At 36.3% G+C, this 25,649-nt stretch overlaps 1 protein-coding gene across 1 annotated transcript in view; it reads left to right on the forward strand.

The window, feature by feature from the left end:
• LOC127908431 (mitochondrial glutamate carrier 1-like) overlaps positions 1 to 25,649 on the forward strand; it is a 77,646-nt gene that overhangs the window by 46,708 nt on the left and 5,289 nt on the right. The window contains 2 exon segments of the mRNA XM_052466812.1: positions 84 to 141; positions 17,070 to 17,130. Of these exon segments, the coding sequence (XP_052322772.1) occupies positions 84 to 141; positions 17,070 to 17,130 (119 nt within the window).

Below are 25,649 nucleotides of genomic sequence, written 5' to 3' on the forward strand. Positions count from 1 at the left end.
CTTTCTCTCTCTCTCTGTCTCTCTCTCTCTGTCTCTCGCTCCCCCCTCTTTCTCTGTCGATCCATCTCTCTCTCTCTCTCCAGTCAGAAGCTCACCCTGGTCAAAGAGATGCTGGCGGGGTGTGGGGCAGGTACATGTCAGGTAAGTGGCGGGTGAGGTGCGGGGAATGTACAGTTGAAGTCGTAAGTTTACATACACCTTAGCCAAACATATTTAAACTCAGTTTTTCACAATTCCTGACATTTAATCCTAGTAAAATTTGCCTGTCTTCAGTTAGGATCACCACTTTATTTTAAGAATGTGAAATGTCAGAATAATAGTAGAGAGAATGATTTATTTCAGTTTTTATTTCTTTCATCACATTCCCAGTGGGTCAGAAGTTTACATACAATCAATTAGTATTTGGTAGCATTGCCTTTAAATTGTTAAAACTTCGGTCAAAAGTTTTGGGTAGACTTCCACAAGCTTCCAACAATAAATTGGGTGAAATTTGACCCATTCCTCCTGACAGAGCTGGTGTAACTGAGTCAGGTTTGTAGGCCTCCTTGCTCTCACACGCTTTTTCAATTCTGCCACAAATGTTCTATAGGATTGAGGTCAAGGCTTTGTGATGGCCACTCCAATACCTTGACTTTGTTGTCCTTAAGCCATTTTGCCACAACTTTGGAAGTCTGTTTGGGGTCATTGTCCATTTGTAAGACCCATTTGTGACCAAGCTTTAACTTCCTGACTGATGTCTTGAGATGTTGCTTCAATATATCCACATAATTTTCCATCCTCATGTTGCCATCTATTTTGTGAAGTGCACCAGTCCCTCCTGCAGCAAAGCACCCCCACAACATGATGCTGCCTCCCCCGTCCTTCACGGTTGGGATGGTGTTCTTCGGCTTGCAAGCCTCCCCATTTTTTACTTCAAACATAACGATGGTCAATATGGCTCCCAAGGATGAACCAGACTTGTGGATGTCTACAATGTTTTCCTGAGGTCTTGGCTGATTTCTTTTGATTTTCCCATGATGTCAAGCAAAGAGGCACTGAGTTTGAAGGTAGGCCTTGAAATACATCCACAGGTACACCTCCAATTGACTCAAATGATGTCAATTAGCCTATCAGAAGCTTCTAAAGCCATGACAACATTTTCTGGAATATTCCAAGCATTTTAAAGGCACAGTCAACTTAGTGTATGTAAACTTCTGACTTCAACTGTACATGCCAGGGGAGTGAAGATAGGTTCTCTCTTAATGATACATCCTGTTCCCCATTTGGAGATACAGCCTACAGCCTACAGCACACACACACACACACACACACACACACACACACACACACACACACACACACACACACACACACACACACACACACACACACACACACACACACACACACACACACACACACACACACACACACACACACACACACACACTTCCTCAGCCATCAGCAGAAGTGCCATCTTCCCCCCACAGTCTGTCTCAATCTGAGTTGCAACGGACACCCTATTCCCTGCACAGTGCACTACGTAGTGCAAAGGCAGTGCACTATCTAGGGAATAGGGTGATATTTTGGACCAGCCTCAGTGTGTACCCAGACACCACTAGGCATCAGCTGTTGACCTCTCTGTTGACCTCTCTATTTCTCTAAAGAACTAAGCAAATGGACTGAGGTGAAAATTAACACAGCATTCTTAGACATTGTCGGATCTAGAAGCACAAGCATTTCGCTACACTCGCATTAACATCTGCTAACCATGTGTATGTGACAAATACAATTTGATTTGATTTGATTTAGACATTGTCTAATGGTCGCAAAAGGTTTTGATTCATGATAATGTAACAGGTCTCCACAGCATAACCACTATGTCTAGTCTCCACAGCATAACCACTATGTCTAGTCTACAGTGGGTCTACATAACCACTATGTCTAGTCTACAGTAGGTCTCCATAACCACTATGTCTAGTTTACAGTAGGTCTACATAACCACTATGTCTAGTCTACAGTAGGTCTACATAACCACTATGTCTAGTCTACAGTAGGTACTACATAACCACTATGTCTAGTCTACAGTGGGTCTACATAACCACTATGTCTAGTCTACAGTGTGTCTACATAACCACTATGTCTAGTCTCCACAGCATAACCACTATGTCTAGTCTACAGTAGGTCTACATAACCACTATGTCTAGTCTACAGTGGGTCTACATAACCACTATGTCTAGTCTACAGTGGGTCTACATAACCACTATGTCTAGTCTATAGTAGGTCTACGTAACCACTATGTCTAGTCTACAGTAGGTCTACATAACCACTATGTCTAGTCTACAGTAGGTCTACATAACCACTATGTCTAGTCTCCACAGCATAACCACTATGTCTAGTCTCCACAGCATAACCACTATGTCCAGTCTCCACAGCATAACCACTATGTCTAGTCTACAGTGGGTCTACATAACCACTATGTCTAGTCTACAGTAGGTCTCCATAACCACTATGTCTAGTCTACAGTAGGTCTACATAACCACTATGTCTAGTCTACAGTGGGTCTACATAACCACTATGTCTAGTCTACAGTGTGTCTACATAACCACTATGTCTAGTCTCCACAGCATAACCACTATGTCTAGTCTACAGTGGGTACTACATAACCACTATGTCTAGTCTACAGTAGGTCTACACAGCATAACCACTATGTCTAGTCTACAGTAGGTACTACATAACCACTATGTCTAGTCTCCACAGCATAACCACTATGTCTATTCTACAGTGGGTCTACACAGCATAACCACTATGTCTAGTCTACAGTAGGTCTACATAACCACTATATCTAGTCTACAGTGGGTCTACATAACCACTATGTCTAGTCTACAGTAGGTCTACACAGCATAACCACTATGTCTAGTCTACAGTAGGTCTACATAACCACTATATCTAGTCTACAGTGGGTCTACATAACCACTATGTCTAGTCTACAGTAGGTCTACATAACCACTATGTCTAGTCTACAGTAGGTCTACATAACCACTATGTCCACTATGTCTAGTCCACTATGTCTAGTCTACAGTAGGTCTACATAACCACTATGTCTAGTCTACAGTCTACGTGCTTTTACACCTGCATTGTTTGCTGTTTGGGGTTTTAGGCTGGGTTTCTGTACAGCACTTTGAGATATCAGCTGATGTACGAAGGGCTATATAAATACATTTGATTTGATTTGATTTACAGTGGGTCTACATAACCACTATGTCTAGTCTACAGTAGGTCTACACAGCATAACCACTATGTCTAGTCTACAGTAGGTCTACACAGCATAACCACTATGTCTAGTCTACAGTGGGTCTACATAACCACTATGTCTAGTCTACAGTGGGTCTACATAACCACTATGTCTAGTCTACAGTAGGTCTACATAACCACTATGTCTAGTCTACAGTAGGTCTACATAACCACTATGTCTAGTCTACAGTGGGTCTACATAACCACTATGTCTAGTCTACAGTAGGTCTACATAACCACTATGTCTAGTCTACAGTGGGTCTACATAACCACTATGTCTAGTCTTTAGTAGGTCTACATAACCACTATGTCTAGTCTACAGTAGGTCTACATAACCACTATGTCTAGTCTCCACAGCATAACCACTATGTCTAGTCTACAGTAGGTCTACATAACCACTATGTCTAGTCTACAGTGGGTCTACATAACCACTATGTCTAGTCTACAGTAGGTCTACATAACCACTATGTCTAGTCTACAGTAGGTCTACACAGCATAACCACTATGTCTAGTCTACAGTAGGTCTAGTCTACAGTAGGTCTATAACCACTATGTCTAGTCTACAGTGGGTCTACATAACCACTATGTCTAGTCTACAGTAGGTCTCCATAACCACGATGTCTAGTCTCCAGTAGGTACTACATAACCACTATGTCTAGTCTACAGTAGGTCTACATAACCACTATGTCTAGTCTACAGTAGGTCTACACAGCATAACCACTATGTCTAGTCTACAGTAGGTCTACACAGCATAACCACTATGTCGAGTCTACAGTGGGTCTACATAACCACTATGTCTAGTCTACAGTAGGTCTACACAGCATAACCACTATGTCTAGTCTACAGTAGGTCTACACAGCATAACCACTATGTCTAGTCTACAGTGGGTCTACATAACCACTATGTCTAGTCTACAGTGGGTCTACATAACCACTCTGTCTAGTCTACAGTGGGTCTACATAACCACTCTGTCTAGTCTACAGTGGGTCTACATAACCACTCTGTCTAGTCTACAGTGGGTCTACATAACCACTCTGTCTAGTCTACAGTAGGTCTACACAGCATAACCACTATGTCTAGTCTACAGTGGGTCTACATAACCACTATGTCTAGTCTACAGTAGGTCTACACAGCATAACCACTATGTCTAGTCTACAGTAGGTCTACACAGCATAACCACTATGTCTAGTCTACAGTGGGTCTACATAACCACTATGTCTAGTCTACAGTGGGTCTACATAACCACTCTGTCTAGTCTACAGTGGGTCTACATAACCACTCTGTCTAGTCTACAGTGGGTCTACATAACCACTCTGTCTAGTCTACAGTGGGTCTACATAACCACTCTGTCTAGTCTACAGTGGGTCTACATAACCACTATGTCTAGTCTACAGTGGGTCTACATAACCACTATGTCTAGTCTACAGTGGGTACTACATAACCACTATGTCTAGTCTACAGTAGGTCTACAAAGCATAACCACTATGTCTAGTCTACAGTGGGTCTACATAACCACTATGTCTAGTCTACAGTAGGTCTACACAGCATAACCACTATGTCTAGTCTACAGTAGGTCTAGTCTACAGTGGGTCTACATAACCACTCTGTCTAGTCTACAGTGGGTCTACATAACCACTCTGTCTAGTCTACAGTGGGTCTACATAACCACTATGTCTAGTCTACAGTGGGTACTACATAACCACTATGTCTAGTCTACAGTAGGTACTACATAACCACTATGTCTAGTCTACAGTGGGTCTACACAACTCAGCAGGTGATCTAGTGTTCACAAGTCCTGCTGGCCGGACGCAGACAGAGACAGTGGGACAACAAATTATTCATTAGCTCAGCCGTTCTGGACTGGTGGTAACAGTGAGATAAGGACTTGCAGGTCATTGGACCCTGAACTGTGTGTGTGTGTGTGTGTGTGTGTGTGTGTGTGTGTGTGTGTGTGTGTGTGTGTGTGTGTGTGTGTGTGTGTGTGTGTGTGTGTGTGTGTGTGTGTGTGTGTGTGTGTGTGTGTGTGTGTGTAGTGTGTGTGTGTAGTGTGTGTGTGTGTGTGTGTGTGTGTGTGTGTGTGTGTGTGTGTGTGTGTGTGTGTGTGTGTGTAGTGTGTGTGTGTGTGTGTGTGTGTGTAGTGTAGTGTGTGTGTGTGTGTGTGTGTGTGTGTGTGTGTGTGTGTGTGTGTGTGTGTGTGTGTGTGTGTGTGTGTGTGTGTGTGTGTGTGTGTGTGTGTGTGTGTGTGTGTGTGTGTGTGTGTGTGTGTGTGTGTGTGTGTGTGTGTGTGTGTGTGTGTGTGTGTGTGTGTGTGTGTGTGTGTGTGTGTGTGTGTGTGTGTGTGTGTGTGTGTGTGTGTGTGTGTGTGTGTGTGTGTGTGTGTGTGTGTGTGTGTGTGTAGTGTAGTGTAGTGTAGTGTAGTGTGTGTGTGTGTGTGTGTGTGTGTGTGTGTGTGTGTGTGTGTGTGTGTGTGTGTGTGTGTGTGTGTGTGTGTGTGTAGTGTGTGTGTGTGTGTGTGTGTGTGTGTGTGTGTGTGTGTGTGTGTGTGTGTGTGTGTGTGTGTGTGTGTGTGTGTGTGTGTGTAGTGTAGTGTAGTGTAGTGTGTGTGTGTGTGTGTGTGTGTGTGTGTGTGTGTGTGTGTGTGTGTGCGTGCGTGCGTGCGTGCGTGTGTGTGTGTGTGTTAGTGATGCACGGGTTGACTCATAACCTGCTGTCCCTGCGGTTATTTCCACGTGCAGGCGAGTTTAGAGTCATGAAATATTGTGTGTATGAAGAGCGGGTGTGTTTAATAAAGAGAAAACAATGCATATAATGATATATCATATTTTCTTGTTCAGTTAATATCTATATGTTACATTGAGGTTTTTCCTTTAGTGCAGAAGCTTAAGCGTTAGAGTCTAACTGTACTCGAGACACACATGTTTACACGCTAATCACCAAACGCTTTCGGGAACTAGGGCAGAAAAAGTTAATGTCGCTCCACTGAGGCATAAAAAAAAAGGGGGGGGGCGGAGTTGAATTCAGGAAGAGAAAAGCTGCCCAATGGGAGACTTGAAAAGGGAAAAGGGAGGAGCAGAATAATGTTCAGTAACCTATCTAAACTCTGGACCCTGGCTGTAGGTTTATAACCTCGCATATAATATAATATAACATAGTCTAATATAATATTAACTGTAGGTTTATAACCTCTCATATAATATAATATAACATAGTCTAATATACTATTAACTGTAGGTTTATAACCTTGCATATAATATAACATAGTCTAATATAATATTAACTGTAGGTTTATAACCTCTCATATAATATAATATGAACTGTAGCTTATAACCTCTCATATAATATACTATTAACTGTAGGTTTATAACCTCTCATATAATATTAACTGTAGTTTATAACCTCTCATATAATATGAACTGTAGGTTTATAACCTCTCATAATATAATAGGAACTGTAGATTTATAACCTCTCATATAATATAATATAACATAGTCTAATATAATATTAACTGTAGGTTTATAACCTCTCATATAATATAATATTAACTGTAGCTTATAACCTCTCATATAATATAATATAACATAGTCTAATATAATATTAACTGTAGGTTTATAACCTCTCATATATTATAATATGAACTGTAGTTTATAACCTCTCATATAATATAATAGGAACTGTAGGTTTATAACCTCTCATATAATATAATATAACATAGTCTAATATACTATTAACTGTTGTTTATAACCTCTCATATAATATAATATAACATAGTCTAATATAATATTAACTGTAGGTTTATAACCTCTCATATAATATACTATTAACTGTAGTTTATAACCTCTCATATAATATTAACTGTAGGTTTATAACCTCTCATATACTATACTATTAACTGTAGTTTATAACCTCTCATATAATATAATATAACATAGTCTAATATAATATTAACTGTAGGTTTATAACCTCTCATATAATATAATATAACATAGTCTAATATAATATTAACTGTAGGTTTATAACATCTCATATACTATACTATTAACTGTAGTTTATAACCTCTCATATAATATAATATTAACTGTAGTTTATAACCTCTCATATAATATAATATTAACTGTAGTTTATAACCTCTCATATACTATACTATTAACTGTAGGCCTATAATCTCCCACATAGCCTCATATAATATGAACCCCTTCAAAATGAAGCATTTCTGGCAGTAAAATGATATACCAAATGTACATTTTGACTCGGGAACACAAGTGTAGAACTATGATGTATGTCTTTCAGCATCGTGATAGAAGGAATGTGTAGTTAGGGACCGTCTGTAAAGATGCTGCGGTATCTTTATCAGCATCATAACAGCTGATAGTATATAATATGCATCCAAGTCGAACTGAAATCTTATGAGACACATGTTGGGTTGTTTTCACTGCTTTTAATTTCCATAAAAACCAGTCAAACTGATGCCATTTGTACATTTTGCACAGAAATTCTTTCCTGTTTTTCTTCTTTTTTTTCTTCTTCTTTGAGTTATTGCGTTAAATGTGTGCTGTGCGAGGGAAGCAGAGATGACCGAGAACTCTGTAGATGACACTTAGATGGATTCATCCATTTATGACACTATTCTGCGGTTATTTAGTCTTCTGGGACAGAATTACAGACATGTTGATTATTAACAAATAGCCTACCAAAATATCTGAAATTTATAAGCAGAAACATATTTAAATTAGGCGTTAAAAAAAGAATTCCTGCACCCACCTGTCAAAGGTATTTGTTTTGGCGTCTGACTGCAAAGCACATTTTCTACAGGCCTATATTGTCACGTTCTGACCTTAGTTCTGTTGTTATGTCTTTGTTTTAAGTATGGTCAGGGCGTGAGTTGGGGTGGGTAGTCTATGTTAGTTTTTCTATGATTTGCTATTTCTGTGTTTGGCCTGGTATATGCTTCTCAATCAGAGGCAGCTGTCAATCGTTGTCCCTGATTGAGAACCATATTTAGGGAGCCTGTTTTTCGATTTGTGTTTCATGGGTGATTGTTTTCTGTCTTTGTGTTTGTCACCAGACAGGACTCTTTCGTTTCGTATCATTCTCTTTGTTATTTTTGTCTTAGTGTTCTGAGTTGAATAAATATCGTCATGAACACGTACCACGCTGCGCTTTGGTCCGACCCTTGCTACTCCTCGTCAGAAGAAGAGGACGATCGTGACATATGACAGGTTAGGGTTGGGTGCGGGATTATCACAACGGCTAAAGTCGGTTGCAGATGAGTTATTATCAATTGTGTGCGAGTGCGGATGAACAAACAGTTGTCCCACGCATCACTACTGTGTGTGTGATTGTGTGTGTGTGTGTGTGTGTGTGTGTGTGACTGTGTATCTGTGTCATAGTGTAATAGCCTACCTGTAGTCCATTAGGCCGAAGCCAGCTAGCTCAATAATTCCCAGGGAACACTAGATTAAATTAGATTAGATTAGATTAGATTAGGAGTAGTATTAACCCAACTGGCCATCTCACCTTTAATCCTGTTAACCAGTTACTACAGCCTGGATTACACAGGAGAAACAAGTGTGTATTAGTTAATGGTATCTGTTGTGTTGTCTAGCTCTTTGTAACACAAATAGGAGCTAGTGAGTTGTTAGCTATTAACACATTGATGTCCGGTAGGTCGTAGCCTAGCCTAGCTCCTGGACCTATTGGTTACACTGTAGAGTTGCTAATGCTAGCTATTAGTTAATGGTATTGTATATGTTAGGCCGTAGCCTAGCCTAGCTCCTGGACCTATTGGTTACACTGTAGAGTTTCTTATGCTAGCTATTAGTTAATGGTATTGTATATGTTAGGCCGTAGCCTAGCCTAGCTCCTGGACCTATTGGTTACACTGTAGAGTTGCTTATGCTAGCTATTAGTTAATGGTATTGTATATGTTAAGCCATAGCCTAGCCTAGCTCCTGGACCTATTGGTTACACTGTAGAGTTTCTTATGCTAGCTATTAGTTAATGGTATTGTATATGTTAGGCCGTAGCCTAGCCTAGCTCCTGGACCTATTGGTTACACTGTAGAGTTTCTTATGCTAGCTATTAGTTAATGGTATTGTATATGTTAGGCCGTAGCCTAGCCTAGCTCCTTGACCTATTGGTTACACTGTAGAGTTGCTAATGCTAGCTATTAGTTAATGGTATTGTATATGTTAGGCCGTAGCCTAGCCTAGCTCCTGGACCTATTGGTTACACTGTAGAGTTGCTTATGCTAGCTATTAGTTAATGGTATTGTATATGTTAGGCCGTAGCCTAGCCTAGCTCCTGGACTTATTGGTTACACTGTAGAGTTGCTTATGCTAGCTATTAGTTAATTGTATATATTGTTATATTGTATATGTTGTTATATTGTTATAGTGTTCTATAGTGTTATAGTGTTATAGTCTTCTATAGTGTTATAGTGTTCTATATTGTTATAGTGTTATAGTCTTCTATAGTGTTATAGTGTTCCTTATTGTTGTAGTGTTCTATAGTGTTCTATATTGTTGTAGTGTTCTATATTGTTATAGTGTTCTATATTGTTATAGTGTTATAGTGTTCTATAGTGTTATAGTGTTCTATAGTGTTATAGTGTTCTATAGTGTTATAGTGTTCTATAGTGTTATAGTGTTCTATATCGTTATAATGTTCTATATTGTTGTAGTGTTCTATATTGTTGTAGTGTTCTATATTGTTGTAGTGTTCTATAGTGTTGTAGTGTTCTATAGTGTTGTAGTGTTCTATAGTGTTGTAGTGTTCTATAGTGTTGTAGTGTTGTAGTGTTCTATAGTGTTCTATAGTGTTCTATATTGTTATAGTGTTATAGTGTTCTATAGTGGTATAGTGTTACAATGTTCTGTATTTTTACAGTGTTTTACATTGGTATAGTGTTCTATATTGTTATAATGTTCTATATTGTTATAGTGTTCTATAGTGTTATAATGTTCTGTTTTTTACAGTGTTTTATATTGTTATAGTGTTCTATATTGTTAGTGTTCCATATTGTTATAGTGTTCCATATTGTTATAGTGTTCCATATTGTTATAGTGTTCCATAGTGTTATAGTGTTCTATAGTGTTGTAGTGTTCTATAGTGTTATAGTGTTATAGTGTTCTATATTGTTATAGTGTTCTATATTGTTATAGTGTTCTATATTGTTATAGTGTTCTATATTGTTATAGTGTTCTATATTGTTCTATAGTGTTATAGTGTTCTATATTGTTATAGTGTTCTATAGTGTTATAGTGTTCTATAGTGTTGTAGTGTTCTATAGTGTTGTAGTGTTCTATAGTGTTGTAGTGTTCTATAGTGTTGTAGTGTTCTATAGTGTTGTAGTGTTCTATAGTGTTGTAGTGTTCTATAGTGTTGTAGTGTTCTATATTGTTGTAGTGTTCTATATTGTTGTAGTGTTCTATATTGTTGTAGTGTTCTATATTGTTGTAGTGTTCTATATTGTTGTAGTGTTCTATATTGTTGTAGTGTTCTATATTGTTGTAGTGTTCTATATTGTTGTAGTGTTCTATATTGTTGTAGTGTTCTATATTGTTGTAGTGTTGTAGTGTTGTAGTGTTGTAGTGTTCTATAGTGTTGTAGTGTTCTATAGTGTTGTAGTGTTCTATAGTGTTGTAGTGTTCTATAGTGTTGTAGTGTTCTATAGTGTTGTAGTGTTATAGTGTTATAGTGTTCTATATTGTTATAATGTTCTATATTGTTATAATGTTCTATATTGTTATAGTGTTCTATAGTGTTATAGTGTTCTATAGTGTTATAGTGTTCTATATTGTTATAGTGTTCCATATTGTTATAGTGTTCTATAGTGTTCTATATTGTTATAGTGTTCTATATTGTTATAGTTTTCTATAGTGTTCTATATTGTTATAATGTTCTATATTGTTATAGTGTTCTATATTGTTATAGTGTTATAGTGTTCTATAGTGTTATAGTGTTACAATGTTCTGTATTTTTACAGTGTTTTACATTGTTATAGTGTTCTATATTGTTATAATGTTCTATATTGTTATAGTGTTCTATAGTGTTCTATAGTGTTATAGTGTTCTATAGTGTTATAATGTTCTATATTGTTATAGTGTTCTATATTGTTATAGTGTTCTATATTGTTATAGTGTTCTATATTGTTATAGTGTTCTATATTGTTATAGTGTTCTATATTGTTATAGTGTTCCATATTGTTATAGTGTTCCATATTGTTATAGTGTTCTATATTGTTATAGTGTTCCATATTGTTCTATAGTGTTGTAGTGTTCTATAGTGTTGTAGTGTTCTATAGTGTTGTAGTGTTCTATAGTGTTGTAGTGTTCTATAGTGTTGTAGTGTTCTATAGTGTTGTAGTGTTCTATAGTGTTGTAGTGTTCTATAGTGTTGTAGTGTTCTATAGTGTTGTAGTGTTCTATAGTGTTGTAGTGTTCTATAGTGTTGTAGTGTTCTATAGTGTTGTAGTGTTCTATAGTGTTGTAGTGTTCTATAGTGTTGTAGTGTTCTATAGTGTTGTAGTGTTCTATAGTGTTATAGTGTTCTATATTGCTATAGTGTTCTATATTGCTATAGTGTTCTATATTGCTATAGTGTTCTATAGTGTTATAGTGTTCTATAGTGTTATAGTGTTCTATAGTGTTATAGTGTTCTATAGTGTTATAGTGTTCTATATTGTTATAGTGTTATAGTGTTCTATATTGTTATAGTGTTATAGTGTTCTATATTGTTATAGTGTTATAGTGTTCTGTATTTTTACAGTGTTATATTGTTATAGTGTTCTATATTGTTATAATGTTCTATATTGTTATAATGTTCTATATTGTTATAATGTTCTATATTGTTATCATGTTCTATATTGTTATAGTGTTCTATAGTGTTCTATAGTGTTCTATAGTGTTCTATAGTGTTATAGTGTTCTATATTGTTATAGTGTTCTATAGTGTTCTATAGTGTTCTATAGTGTTCTATAGTGTTCTATATTGTTATAGTGTTCTATAGTGTTCTATAGTGTTCTATAGTGTTCTATAGTGTTCTATAGTGTTCTATAGTGTTATATTGTTCTATATTGTTATAGTGTTCTATAGTGTTGTAGTGTTCTATAGTGTTGTAGTGTTCTATAGTGTTGTAGTGTTCTATAGTGTTGTAGTGTTCTATAGTGTTGTAGTGTTCTATAGTGTTGTAGTGTTCTATATTGTTATAGTGTTCTATATTGTTATGGTGTTCTATATTGTTGTAGTGTTCTATATTGTTATAGTGTTCTATATTGTTATAGTGTTCCATATTGTTACAGTGTTCCATATTGTTACAGTGTTCCATATTGTTACAGTGTTCCATATTGTTACAGTGTTCCATATTGTTACAGTGTTCCATATTGTTAAAGTGTTCCATATTGTTATAGTGTTCCATATTGTTACAGTGTTCCATATTGTTCTATATTGTTATAGTGTTCTATATTGTTATAGTGTTCTATATTGTTATAGTGTTCTATATTGTTATAGTGTTCTATATTGTTATAGTGTTCTATATTGTTATAGTGTTCTATATTGTTATATAGTGTTCTATATTGTTATATATTGTTATAGTGTTCTATATTGTTATAGTGTTCTATATTGTTGTAGTGTTCTATATTGTTGTAGTGTTCTATAGTGTTGTAGTGTTCTATATTGTTGCAGTGTTCTATAGTGTTTGTAGTGTTCTATATTGTTATAGTGTTGTAGTGTTCTATAGTGTTAAAGTGTTCCATATTGTTAAAGTGTTCCATATTGTTAAAGTGTTCCATATTGTTAAAGTGTTCCATATTGTTCTATATTGTTTATAGTGTTCTATATTGTTATAGTGTTCTATATTGTTATAGTGTTCTATATTGTTATAGTGTTCTATATTGTTTATAGTGTTCTATATTGTTATAGTGTTCTATATTGTTATATAGTGTTCTATATTGTTATATATTGTTATAGTGTTCTATATTGTTATAGTGTTCTATATTGTTGTAGTGTTCTATATTGTTGTAGTGTTCTATAGTGTTGTAGTGTTCTATATTGTTGCAGTGTTCTATAGTGTTGTAGTGTTCTACAGTGTTGTAGTCAACACTATAGAACACTACAACACTATAGAACACTACAAACACTATAAGAACACTACAAATACTATAGAACACTACAACACTATAGAACACTACAACACTATAGAACACTGCAACACTATAGTGTTATAGTGTTCTATAGTGTTATAGTGTTCTATAGTGTTATAGTGTTCTATATTGTTATAGTGTTCTATAGTGTTGTAGTGTTCTATAGTGTTATAGTGTTCTATAGTGTTATAGTGTTCTATAGTGTTATAGTGTTCTATATTGTTGTAGTGTTCTATAGTGTTCTATATTGTTGTAGTGTTATAGTGTTCTATATTGTTGTAGTGTTATAGTGTTCTATATTGTTATAGTGTTCTATATTGTTGTAGTGTTATAGTGTTCTATATTGTTCTATAGTGTTCTATAGTGTTATAGTGTTCTATAGTGTTATAGTGTTCTATAGTGTTATAGTGTTCTATAGTGTTATAGTGTTCTATAGTGTTCTATATTTTTACAGTGTTTTACATTGGTATAGTGTTCTATATTGTTATAGTGTTCTATATTGTTATAATGTTCTATAGTGTTCTATAGTGTTATAGTGTTCTATAGTGTTATAGTGTTATATTGTTCTATATTGTTATAGTGTTCTATAGTGTTATAGTGTTCTATAGTGTTGTAGTGTTCTATATTGTTACAGTGTTCTATATTGTTATAGTGTTCCATATTGTTATAGTGTTCCATATTGTTATAGTGTTCCATATTGTTATAGTGTTCCATATTGTTATAGTGTTCCATATTGTTATAGTGTTCCATATTGTTATAGTGTTCCATATTGTTATAGTGTTCCATATTGTTATAGTGTTCTATATTGTTATAGTGTTCTATAGTGTTCTATATTGTTATAGTGTTCTATATTGTTATAGTGTTCTATATTGTTATAGTGTTCTATATTGTTATAGTGTTCTATATTGTTCTATAGTGTTATAGTGTTCTATAGTGTTAGTGTTCTATATTGTTATAGTGTTCTATAGTGTTGTAGTGTTCTATAGTGTTGTAGTGTTCTATAGTGTTGTAGTGTTCTATAGTGTTGTAGTGTTCTATAGTGTTATAGTGTTCTATATTGTTATAGTGTTGTAGTGTTCTATAGTGTTGTAGTGTTCTATAGTGTTGTAGTGTTCTATATTGTTGTAGTGTTCTATATTGTTAAAGTGTTCCATATTGTTAAAGTGTTCCATATTGTTAAAGTGTTCCATATTGTTATAGTGTTCTATATTGTTAAAGTGTTATAGTGTTCTATATTGTTATAGTGTTCTATATTGTTATAGTGTTCTATATTGTTATAACACTGTTCTATATTGTTATAGTGTTCTATAGTGTTATAGTGTTCTATAGTGTTGTAGTGTTCTATAGTGTTGTAGTGTTCTATAGTGTTGTAGTGTTCTATAGTGTTGTAGTGTTCTATAGTGTTGTAGTGTTCTATAGTGTTGTAGTGTTCTATAGTGTTGTAGTGTTCTATAGTGTTGTAGTGTTCTATAGTGTTGTAGTGTTCTATAGTGTTGTAGTGTTCTATAGTGTTGTAGTGTTCTATAGTGTTGTAGTGTTCTATATTGTTATAGTGTTCTATATTGTTTATAGTGTTCTATATTGTTGTAGTGTTCTATATTGTTATAGTGTTCTATATTGTTATAGTGTTATAGTGTTCTATAGTGTTATAGTGTTCTATAGTGTTATAGTGTTCTATAGTGTTATAGTGTTCTATAGTGTTATAGTGTTCTATATTGTTGTAGTGTTATAGTGTTATGGTGTTCTATATTGTTATAGTGTTCTATATTGTTATAGTGTTCTATAGTGTTATGGTGTTCTATAGTGTTATGGTGTTCTATAGTGTTATAGTGTTCTATAGTGTTATAGTGTTCTATATTGCTATAGTGTTCTATAGTGTTATAGTGTTATAGTGTTCTATATTGTTGTAGTGTTCTATAGTGTTATAGTGTTCTATATTGTTATAGTGTTCTATATTGTTAAAGTGTTCCATATTGTTAAAGTGTTCCATATTGTTAAAGTGTTCCATATTGTTAAAGTGTTCCATATTGTTATAGTGTTCTATAGTGTTGTAGTGTTCTATAGTGTTGTAGTGTTCTATAGTGTTGTAGTGTTCTATAGTGTTATAGTGTTCTATAGTGTTCTATAGTGTTATAGTGTTCCATATTGTTATAGTGTTCCATATTGTTATAATGTTCCATATTGTTATAATGTTCTATATTGTTATAATGTTCTATATTGTTATAATGTTCTATATTGTTATAGTGTTCTATAGTGTTAAAGTGTTCCATATTGTTATAGTGTTCTATAGTGTTAAAGTGTTCTATAGTGTTAAAGTGTTCTATAGTGTTAAAGTGTTCTATAGTGTTAAAGTGTTCTATAGTGTTAAAGTGTTCCATATTGTTATAGTGTTCTATAGTGTTCCATATTGTTAAAGTGTTCCATATTGTTATAGTGTTCTATAGTGTTCTATATTGTTATAATGTTCTATATTGTTATAGTGTTCTATATTGTTAAAGTGTTCCATATTGTTATAGTGTTCCATATTGTTAAAGTGTTCCATATTGTTAAAGTGTTCCATATTGTTAAAGTGTTCCATATTGTTGTAGTGTTCCATATTGTTGTAGTGTTCTATAGTGTTGTAGTGTTCTATAGTGTTGTAGTGTTCTATATTGTTGTAGTGTTCTATAGTGTTGTAGTGTTCTATAGTGTTGTAGTGTTCTATAGTGTTATAGTGTTCTATAGTGTTATAGTGTTCTATAGTGTTGTAGTGTTCTATAGTGTTGTAGTGTTCCATATTGTTAAAAGTGTTCCATATTGTTAAAGTGTTCCATATTGTTAAAGTGTTCCATATTGTTAAAGTGTTCCATATTGTTAAAGTGTTCCATAGTGTTAAAGTGTTCCATATTGTTAAAGTGTTCCATATTGTTAAAGTGTTCCATAGTGTTAAAGTGTTCCATATTGTTAAAGTGTTCCATATTGTTATAGTGTTCTATATTGTTATAGTGTTCTATATTGTTAAAGTGTTCCATATTGTTAAAGTGTTCTATAGTGTTAAAGTGTTCCATAGTGTTAAAGTGTTCCATAGTGTTAAAGTGTTCCATAGTGTTAAAGTGTTCCATAGTGTTAAAGTGTTCCATATTGTTATAGTGTTCTATAGTGTTAAAGTGTTCCATAGTGTTAAAGTGTTCCATAGTGTTAAAGTGTTCCATAGTGTTATAGTGTTCTATAGTGTTAAAGTGTTCCATATTGTTAAAGTGTTCTATAGTGTTAAAGTGTTCTATAGTGTTAAAGTGTTCTATAGTGTTAAAGTGTTCCATATTGTTATAGTGTTCCATAGTGTTAAAGTGTTCTATAGTGTTAAAGTGTTCCATATTGTTAAAGTGTTCCATATTGTTAAAGTGTTCCATATTGTTAAAGTGTTCCATATTGTTGTAGTGTTCCATATTGTTAAAGTGTTCCATATTGTTAAAGTGTTATATAGTGTTCTATATTGTTATAGTGTTCTATATCGTTATAATGTTCGATATTGTTACAGTGTTCTATATTGTTATAGTGTTCCATATTGTTATCGTGGTTATGTGGTTCTGTTTATATATACCCCTGGTTATCACACTTGACCAAATGTTCCTGTCAGATATAGTGGTTTTTCATCTTGTATTTCTGTTTATCGTCACAGGTTATCGTCACGACTCCTATGGAGATGTTGAAGATTCAGCTTCAAGATGCTGGGAGAATTGGTAAGAGATTTAAAGAGATGGAGGAGAATCAGTATGAGATAGATAGAGGAGATTCAGTAAGAGATAGATAGAGGAGATTCAGTAAGAGATAGAGGAGATTCAGTAAGAGAGAGATAAAGGAGATTCAGTAAGAGAGATAGATAGAGGAGATTCAGTAAGAGAGATAGATAGAGGAGATTCAGTAAGAGAGGAGATTCAGTAAGAGAGAGAGGAGATTCAGTAAGAGAGAGAGGAGATTCAGTAAGAGAGAGAGGAGATTCAGTAAGAGAGAGAGATTCAGTAAGAGAGAGAGGAGATTCAGTAAGAGAGAGAGGAGATTCAGTAAGAGAGAGGAGATTCAGTAAGAGAGAGAGAGATTCAGTAAGAGAGAGAGGAGATTCAGTAAGAGAGGAGATTCAGTAAGAGAGAGAGGAGATTCAGTAAGAGAGAGAGGAGATTCAGTAAGAGAGAGAGGAGATTCAGTAAGAGAGAGGAGATTCAGTAAGAGAGAGGAGATTCAGTAAGAGAGAGAGGAGATTCAGTAAGAGAGAGAGGAGATTCAGTAAGAGAGAGAGGAGATTCAGTAAGAGAGAGAGGAGATTCAGTAAGAGAGAGAGGAGATTCAGTAAGAGAGAGAGGAGATTCAGTAAGAGAGAGGAGATTCAGTAAGAGAGATAGATAGAGGAGATTCAGTAAGAGAGATAGATAGAGGAGATTCAGTAAGAGAGATAGATAGAGGAGATTCAGTAAGAGATATAGATAGAGGAGATTCAGTAAGAGATATAGATAGAGGAGATTCAGTAAGAGATATAGATAGAGGAGATTCAGTAAGAGATATAGATAGAGGAGATTCAGTAAGAGAGATAGATAGAGGAGATTCAGTAAGAGATAGATAGAGGAGATTCAGTAAGAGATAGATAGAGGAGATTCAGTAAGAGATAGATAGAGGAGATTCAGTAAGATAGATAGAGGAGATTCAGTAAGATAGATAGATAGTTATTATTATTTCTGTATGTGTAATGTTTACTATTAATTTTTATTGTTTATTTCACTTTTGTATATTATCTACCTCACTTGCTTTGGCAATGTTAACACATGTTTCCCATGCCAATAAAGCCCTTGACTTGAATTGATAGAGGATAATCAGTTAGAGAGAGTGGAATGAAGTCCTGTATTACAGTGTGATTTAAATTTAAAGGCACTGTTCTCGCTTTTTATTTTTTATTTTATTTTATTTCACCTTTATTTAATCAGGTAGGCTAGTTGAGAACAAGTTCTCATTTGCAACTGCGACCTGGCCAAGATAAAGCATAGCAGTGTGAACAGACAACACAGAGTTACACATGGAGTAAACAATTAGCAAGTCAATAACACAGTAGAAAAAAAAAATGGGCAGTCTATATACAATGTGTGCAAAAGGCATGAGGAGGTAGGCGAATAATACAATTTTGCAGATTAACACTTTAGTGGAGACGGCATTCACATGACCGTTACGTTTCTCTATCGGCGATCCAGACCCAATAGAAACATTTAGAAAGACGGAAAAACAATCGGTAAGATATTTAGAGAGATGGAGGAGGATTGACAAGAGAGAGACACGGAGCTGCAAAATGGAAGGGTCACTATGACCTAGTGTTGGATTATGGATCAATTCTGCCCCCGTGTGGTCAATAGTGGACTCACATAATGATCCTACCATCTCTACTGTCTATTCTATAGTGGATCCACATAATGATCCTACCATCTCTACTGTCTATTCTATATAGTGGACTCACATAATGATCCTACCATCTCTACTGTCTATTCTATAGTGGATCCACATAATGATCCTACCATCTCTACTGTCTATTCTATATAGTGGACTCACATAATGATCCTACCATCTCTACTGTCTATTCAATAGTGGACTCACATAATGATCCTACCATCTCTACTGTCTATTCTATAGTGGACTCACATAATGATCCTACCATCTCTACTGTCTACTCAATAGTGGATCCACATAATGATCCTACCATCTCTACTGTCTATTCTATATTGGATCCACATAATGATCCTACCATCTCTACTGTCTATTCTGTATTGGATCCACATAATGATCCTACCATCTCCACTCTATTCTATATAGTGGACTCACATAATGATCCTACCATCTCTACTGTCTATTCTATAGTGGATCCACATAATGATCCTACCATCTCTACTGTCTATTCTATAGTGGATCCACATAATGATCCTACCATCTCTACTGTCTATTCTATAGTGGATCCACATAATGATCCTACCATCTCTACTGTCTATTCTATAGTGGATCCACATAATGATCCTACCATCTCTACTGTCTATTCTATATAGTGGACTCACATAATGATCCTACCATCTCTACTGTCTATTCAATAGTGGACTCACATAATGATCCTACCATCTCTACTGTCTACTCAATAGTGGATCCACATAATGATCCTACCATCTCTACTGTCTATTCTATATTGGATCCACATAATGATCCTACCATCTCTACTGTCTATTCTGTATTGGATCCACATAATGATCCTACCATCTCCACTCTATTCTATATAGTGGACTCACATAATGATCCTACCATCTCTACTGTCTATTCTATAGTGGATCCACATAATGATCCTACCATCTCTACTGTCTATTCTATAGTGGACTCACATAATGATCCTACCATCTCTACTGTCTATTCAATAGTGGACTCACATAATGATCCTACCATCTCTACTGTCTATTCAATAGTGGACTCACATAATGATCCTACCATCTCTACTGTCTATTCAATAGTGGATCCACATAATGATCCTACCATCTCTACTGTCTATTCTATATTGGATAAGGATCCTACCATCTCTACTGTCTATTCTATAGTGGATCCACATAATGATCCTACCATCTCTACTGTCTATTCAATAGTGGACTCACATAATGATCCTACCATCTCTACTGTCTATTCAATAGTGGATCCACATAATGATCCTACCATCTCTACTGTCTATTCAATAGTGGATCCACATAATGATCCTACCATCTCTACTGTCTATTCAATAGTGGACTCACATAATGATCCTTCCATCTCTACTGTCTATTCTATAGTGGACTCACATAATGATCCTACCATCTCTACTGTCTATTCTATAGTGGATCCACATAATGATCCTACCATCTCTACTGTCTATTCAATAGTGGATCCACATAATGATCCTACCATCTCTACTGTCTATTCAATAGTGGATCCACATAATGATCCTACCATCTCTACTGTCTATTCAATAGTGGATCCACATAATGATCCTACCATCTCTACTGTCTATTCAATAGTGGATCCACATAATGATCCTACCATCTCTACTGTCTATTCTATATTGGATCCACATAATGATCCTACCATCTCTACTGTCTATTCAATAGTGGATCCACATAATGATCCTACCATCTCTACTGTCTATTCAATAGTGGATCCACATAATGATCCTACCATCTCTACTGTCTATTCAATAGTGGACTCACATAATGATCCTACCATCTCCACTGTCTATTCTATATAGTGGATCCACATAATGATCCTACCATCTCTACTGTCTATTCTATAGTGGATCCACATAATGATCCTACCATCTCTACTGTCTATTCTATAGTGGATCCACATAATGATCCTACCATCTCTACTGTCTATTCTATATTGGATCCTACCATCTCTACTGTCTATTCTATACTGGATCCACATAATGATCCTACCATCTCTACTGTCTATTCTATATTGGATCCTACCATCTCTACTGTCTATTCTATAGTGGATCCACATAATGATCCTACCATCTCTACTGTCTATTCTATAGTGGATCCACATAATGATCCTACCATCTCTACTGTCTATTCAATAGTGGATCCACATAAGGATCCTACCATCTCTACTGTCTATTCTATATTGGATCCTACCATCTCTACTGTCTATTCTATAGTGGATCCACATAATGATCCTACCATCTCTACTGTCTATTCAATAGTGGATCCACATAATGATCCTACCATCTCTACTGTCTATTCAATAGTGGACTCACATAATGATCCTACCATCTCTACTGTCTATTCTATAGTGGATCCACATAATGATCCTACCATCTCCACTCTATTCTATATAGTGGACTCACATAATGATCCTACCATCTCTACTGTCTATTCTATAGTGGATAAGGATCCTACCATCTCTACTGTCTATTCTATATTGGATAAGGATCCTACCATCTCTACTGTCTATTCAATAGTGGATCCACATAATGATCCTACCATCTCTACTGTCTATTCAATAGTGGATCCACATAATGATCCTACCATCTCTACTGTCTATTCTATATTGGATAAGGATCCTACCATCTCTACTGTCTATTCAATAGTGGATCCACATAATGATCCTACCATCTCTACTGTCTATTCAATAGTGGATCCACATAATGATCCTACCATCTCTACTGTCTATTCTATATTGGATCCACATAATGATCCTACCATCTCTACTGTCTATTCTATAGTGGATCCACATAATGATCCTACCATCTCTACTGTCTATTCAATAGTGGATCCACATAATGATCCTACCATCTCTACTGTCTATTCAATAGTGGATCCACATAATGATCCTACCATCTCTACTGTCTATTCAATAGTGGATCCACATAATGATCCTACCATCTCTACTGTCTATTCAATAGTGGATCCACATAATGATCCTACCATCTCTACTGTCTATTCAATAGTGGATCCACATAATGATCCTACCATCTCTACTGTCTATTCTATAGTGGATCCACATAATGATCCTACCATCTCTACTGTCTATTCAATAGTGGATCCACATAATGATCCTACCATCTCTACTGTCTATTCAATAGTGGATCCACATAATGATCCTACCATCTCTACTGTCTATTCTATAGTGGATCCACATAATGATCCTACCATCTCTACTGTCTATTCAATAGTGGATCCACATAATGATCCTACCATCTCTACTGTCTATTCTATAGTGGATCCACATAATGATCCTACCATCTCTACTGTCTATTCTATAGTGGATCCACATAATGATCCTACCATCTCTACTGTCTATTCAATAGTGGATCCACATAATGATCCTACCATCTCTACTGTCTATTCTATAGTGGATCCACATAATGATCCTACCATCTCTACTGTCTATTCTATATTGGATCCACATAATGATCCTACCATCTCTACTGTCTATTCTATAGTGGATCCACATAATGATCCTACCATCTCTACTGTCTATTCTATATTGGATCCACATAATGATCCTACCATCTCTACTGTCTATTCAATAGTGGATCCACATAATGATCCTACCATCTCTACTGTCTATTCAATAGTGGATCCACATAATGATCCTACCATCTCTACTGTCTATTCAATAGTGGATCCACATAATGATCCTACCATCTCCACTGTATTCAATAGTGGATCCACATAATGATCCTACCATCTCTACTGTCTATTCTGTATTGGATCCACATAATGATCCTACCATCTCTACTGTCTATTCTATAGTGGATCCACATAATGATCCTACCATCTCTACTGTCTATTCTATATTGGATCCACATAATGATCCTACCATCTCCACTGTATTCAATAGTGGATCCACATAATGATCCTACCATCTCTACTGTCTATTCTATATTGGATCCACATAATGATCCTACCATCTCCACTGTATTCAATAGTGGATCCACATAATGATCCTACCATCTCCACTGTCTATTCTATATTGGATCCACATAATGATCCTACCATCTCTACTGTCTATTCTATATTGGATCCACATAATGATCCTACCATCTCCACTGTATTCAATAGTGGATCCACATAATGATCCTACCATCTCCACTGTCTATTCTATATTGGATCCACATAATGATCCTACCATCTCTACTGTCTATTCTATATTGGATCCTACCATCTCTACTGTCTATTCTATAGTGGATCCACATAATGATCCTACCATCTCTACTGTCTATTCTATAGTGGATCCACATAATGATCCTACCATCTCTACTGTCTATTCTATAGTGGATCCACATAATGATCCTACCATCTCTACTGTCTATTCAATAGTGGATCCACATAATGATCCTACCATCTCTACTGTCTATTCTATATTGGATCCTACCATCTCTACTGTCTATTCTATACTGGATCCACATAATGATCCTACCATCTCTACTGTCTATTCTATATTGGATCCTACCATCTCTACTGTCTATTCTATAGTGGATCCACATAATGATCCTACCATCTCTACTGTCTATTCAATAGTGGATCCACATAATGATCCTACCATCTCTACTGTCTATTCAATAGTGGATCCACATAATGATCCTACCATCTCTACTGTCTATTCTATATTGGATCCTACCATCTCTACTGTCTATTCTATATTGGATAAGGATCCTACCATCTCTACTGTCTATTCTATATTGGATAAGGATCCTACCATCTCTACTGTCTATTCAATAGTGGATCCACATAATGATCCTACCATCTCTACTGTCTATTCAATAGTGGATCCACATAATGATCCTACCATCTCTACTGTCTATTCTATAGTGGATCCACATAATGATCCTACCATCTCTACTGTCTTTTCAATAGTGGATCCACATAAGGATCCTACCATCTCCACTGTCTATTCTATAGTGGATCCACATAATGATCCTACCATCTCTACTGTCTATTCTATAGTGGGTCCACATAATGATCCTACCATCTCTACTGTCTATTCTATATTGGATCCACATAATGATCCTACCATCTCTACTGTCTATTCAATAGTGGATCCACATAATGATCCTACCATCTCTACTGTCTATTCTATATTGATCCACATAATGATCCTACCATCTCTACTGTCTATTCTATAGTGGATCCACATAATGATCCTACCATCTCTACTGTCTATTCTATAGTGGATCCACATAATGATCCTACCATCTCTACTGTCTATTCTATAGTGGATCCACATAATGATCCTACCATCTCCACTGTCTATTCTCGTCCCCTTGTTGTATTGGCCTACCATTACATTCTCATTGAGTTATTCATGCATTCCATGTGGTAACAGCGTGCAGTTATAGCGCATTGTAAGACTTTACACGAGCAGGTACAAACCCTTATAAAGTCTTATCTTGTCTAAATAGCCGTAAACTGGATGGTTAGGTAGGTGGGTGGGTAGGTGGGTGGGTAGGTGGGTGGGTAGGTAGATGGATATGTAGGTAGGTGGGTGGGTTGGTGGGTGGATAGTTAGGTGGGTAGGTAGGTGGATATGTAGGTAGGTGGGTGGGTAGGTAGGTGGATATGTAGGTAGGTAGGTGGATATGTAGGTAGGTGGGTAGGTGGATATGTAGGTAGGTAGGTAGGTAGGTAGGTGGATATGTAGGTAGGTAGGTAGGTAGGTAGGTGGATATGTAGGTAGGTAGGTAGGTAGGTGGATATGTATGTAGGTGGGTAGGTGGATATGTAGGTAGGTAGGTAGGTAGGTAGGTAGGTAGGTAGGTAGGTAGGTAGGTAGGTAGGTAGGTAGGTAGGTGGGATAGGTAGGTAGGTGGATAGGTAGGTAGGTGGATAGGTAGGTAGGTGGATAGGTAGGTAGGTGGATAGGTAGGTAGGTGGATATGTAGGTAGGTAGGTGGATATGTAGGTAGGTAGGTAGGTGGATATGTAGGTAGGTAGGTGGATATGTAGGTAGGTAGGTGGATATGTAGGTAGGTAGGTGGATATGTAGGTAGGTAGGTGGATATGTAGGTAGGTAGGTGGATATGTAGGTAGGTAGGTGGATATGTAGGTAGGTAGGTGGATATGTAGGTAGGTAGGTGGATATGTAGGTAGGTGGATATGTAGGTAGGTAGGTAGGTAGGTAGGTGGATAGGTAGGTAGGTAGGTAGGTAGGTAGGTAGGTAGGTGGATATGTAGGTAGGTAGGTAGGTAGGTGGATAGGTAGGTAGTCGGATAGGTAGGTAGGTGGATATGTAGGTAGGTAGGTAGGTGGATATGTAGGTAGGTGGATATGTATGTAGGTGGGTAGGTAGGTATGTAAGTGGGTAGGTGGATATGTAGGTAGGAAGGTAGGTGGATATGTAGGTAGGTAGGTAGGTAGGTTTGTAGGTAGGTGGGTGGGTAGGTAGGTAGGTAGGTAGGTAGGTAGGTAGGTAGGTAGGTAGGTAGGTGGATATGTAGGTAGGTGGATAGGTGGGTAGGTAGGTGGATATGTAGGTAGGTAGGTAGGTAGGTGGGTAGGTAGGTGGATATGTAGGTAGGTGGATAGGTAGGTAGGTGGATATGTAGGTAGGTGGATATGTAGGTAGGTAGGCAGGTGGATATGTAGGCAGGCAGGCAGGCAGGCAGGTAGGTAGGTAGGCAGGTGGTGTATATGTAGGTAGGTAGGTGTATATGTAGGTAGGCAGGTGGGTAGGTAGGCAGGTGTATATGTAGGCAGGTAGGTGGATATGTAG

This window comes from Oncorhynchus keta, chromosome 17 (genome assembly GCF_023373465.1).
Source record: "Oncorhynchus keta strain PuntledgeMale-10-30-2019 chromosome 17, Oket_V2, whole genome shotgun sequence".
In the NCBI taxonomy this organism is placed as follows: domain Eukaryota; kingdom Metazoa; phylum Chordata; class Actinopteri; order Salmoniformes; family Salmonidae; genus Oncorhynchus; species Oncorhynchus keta.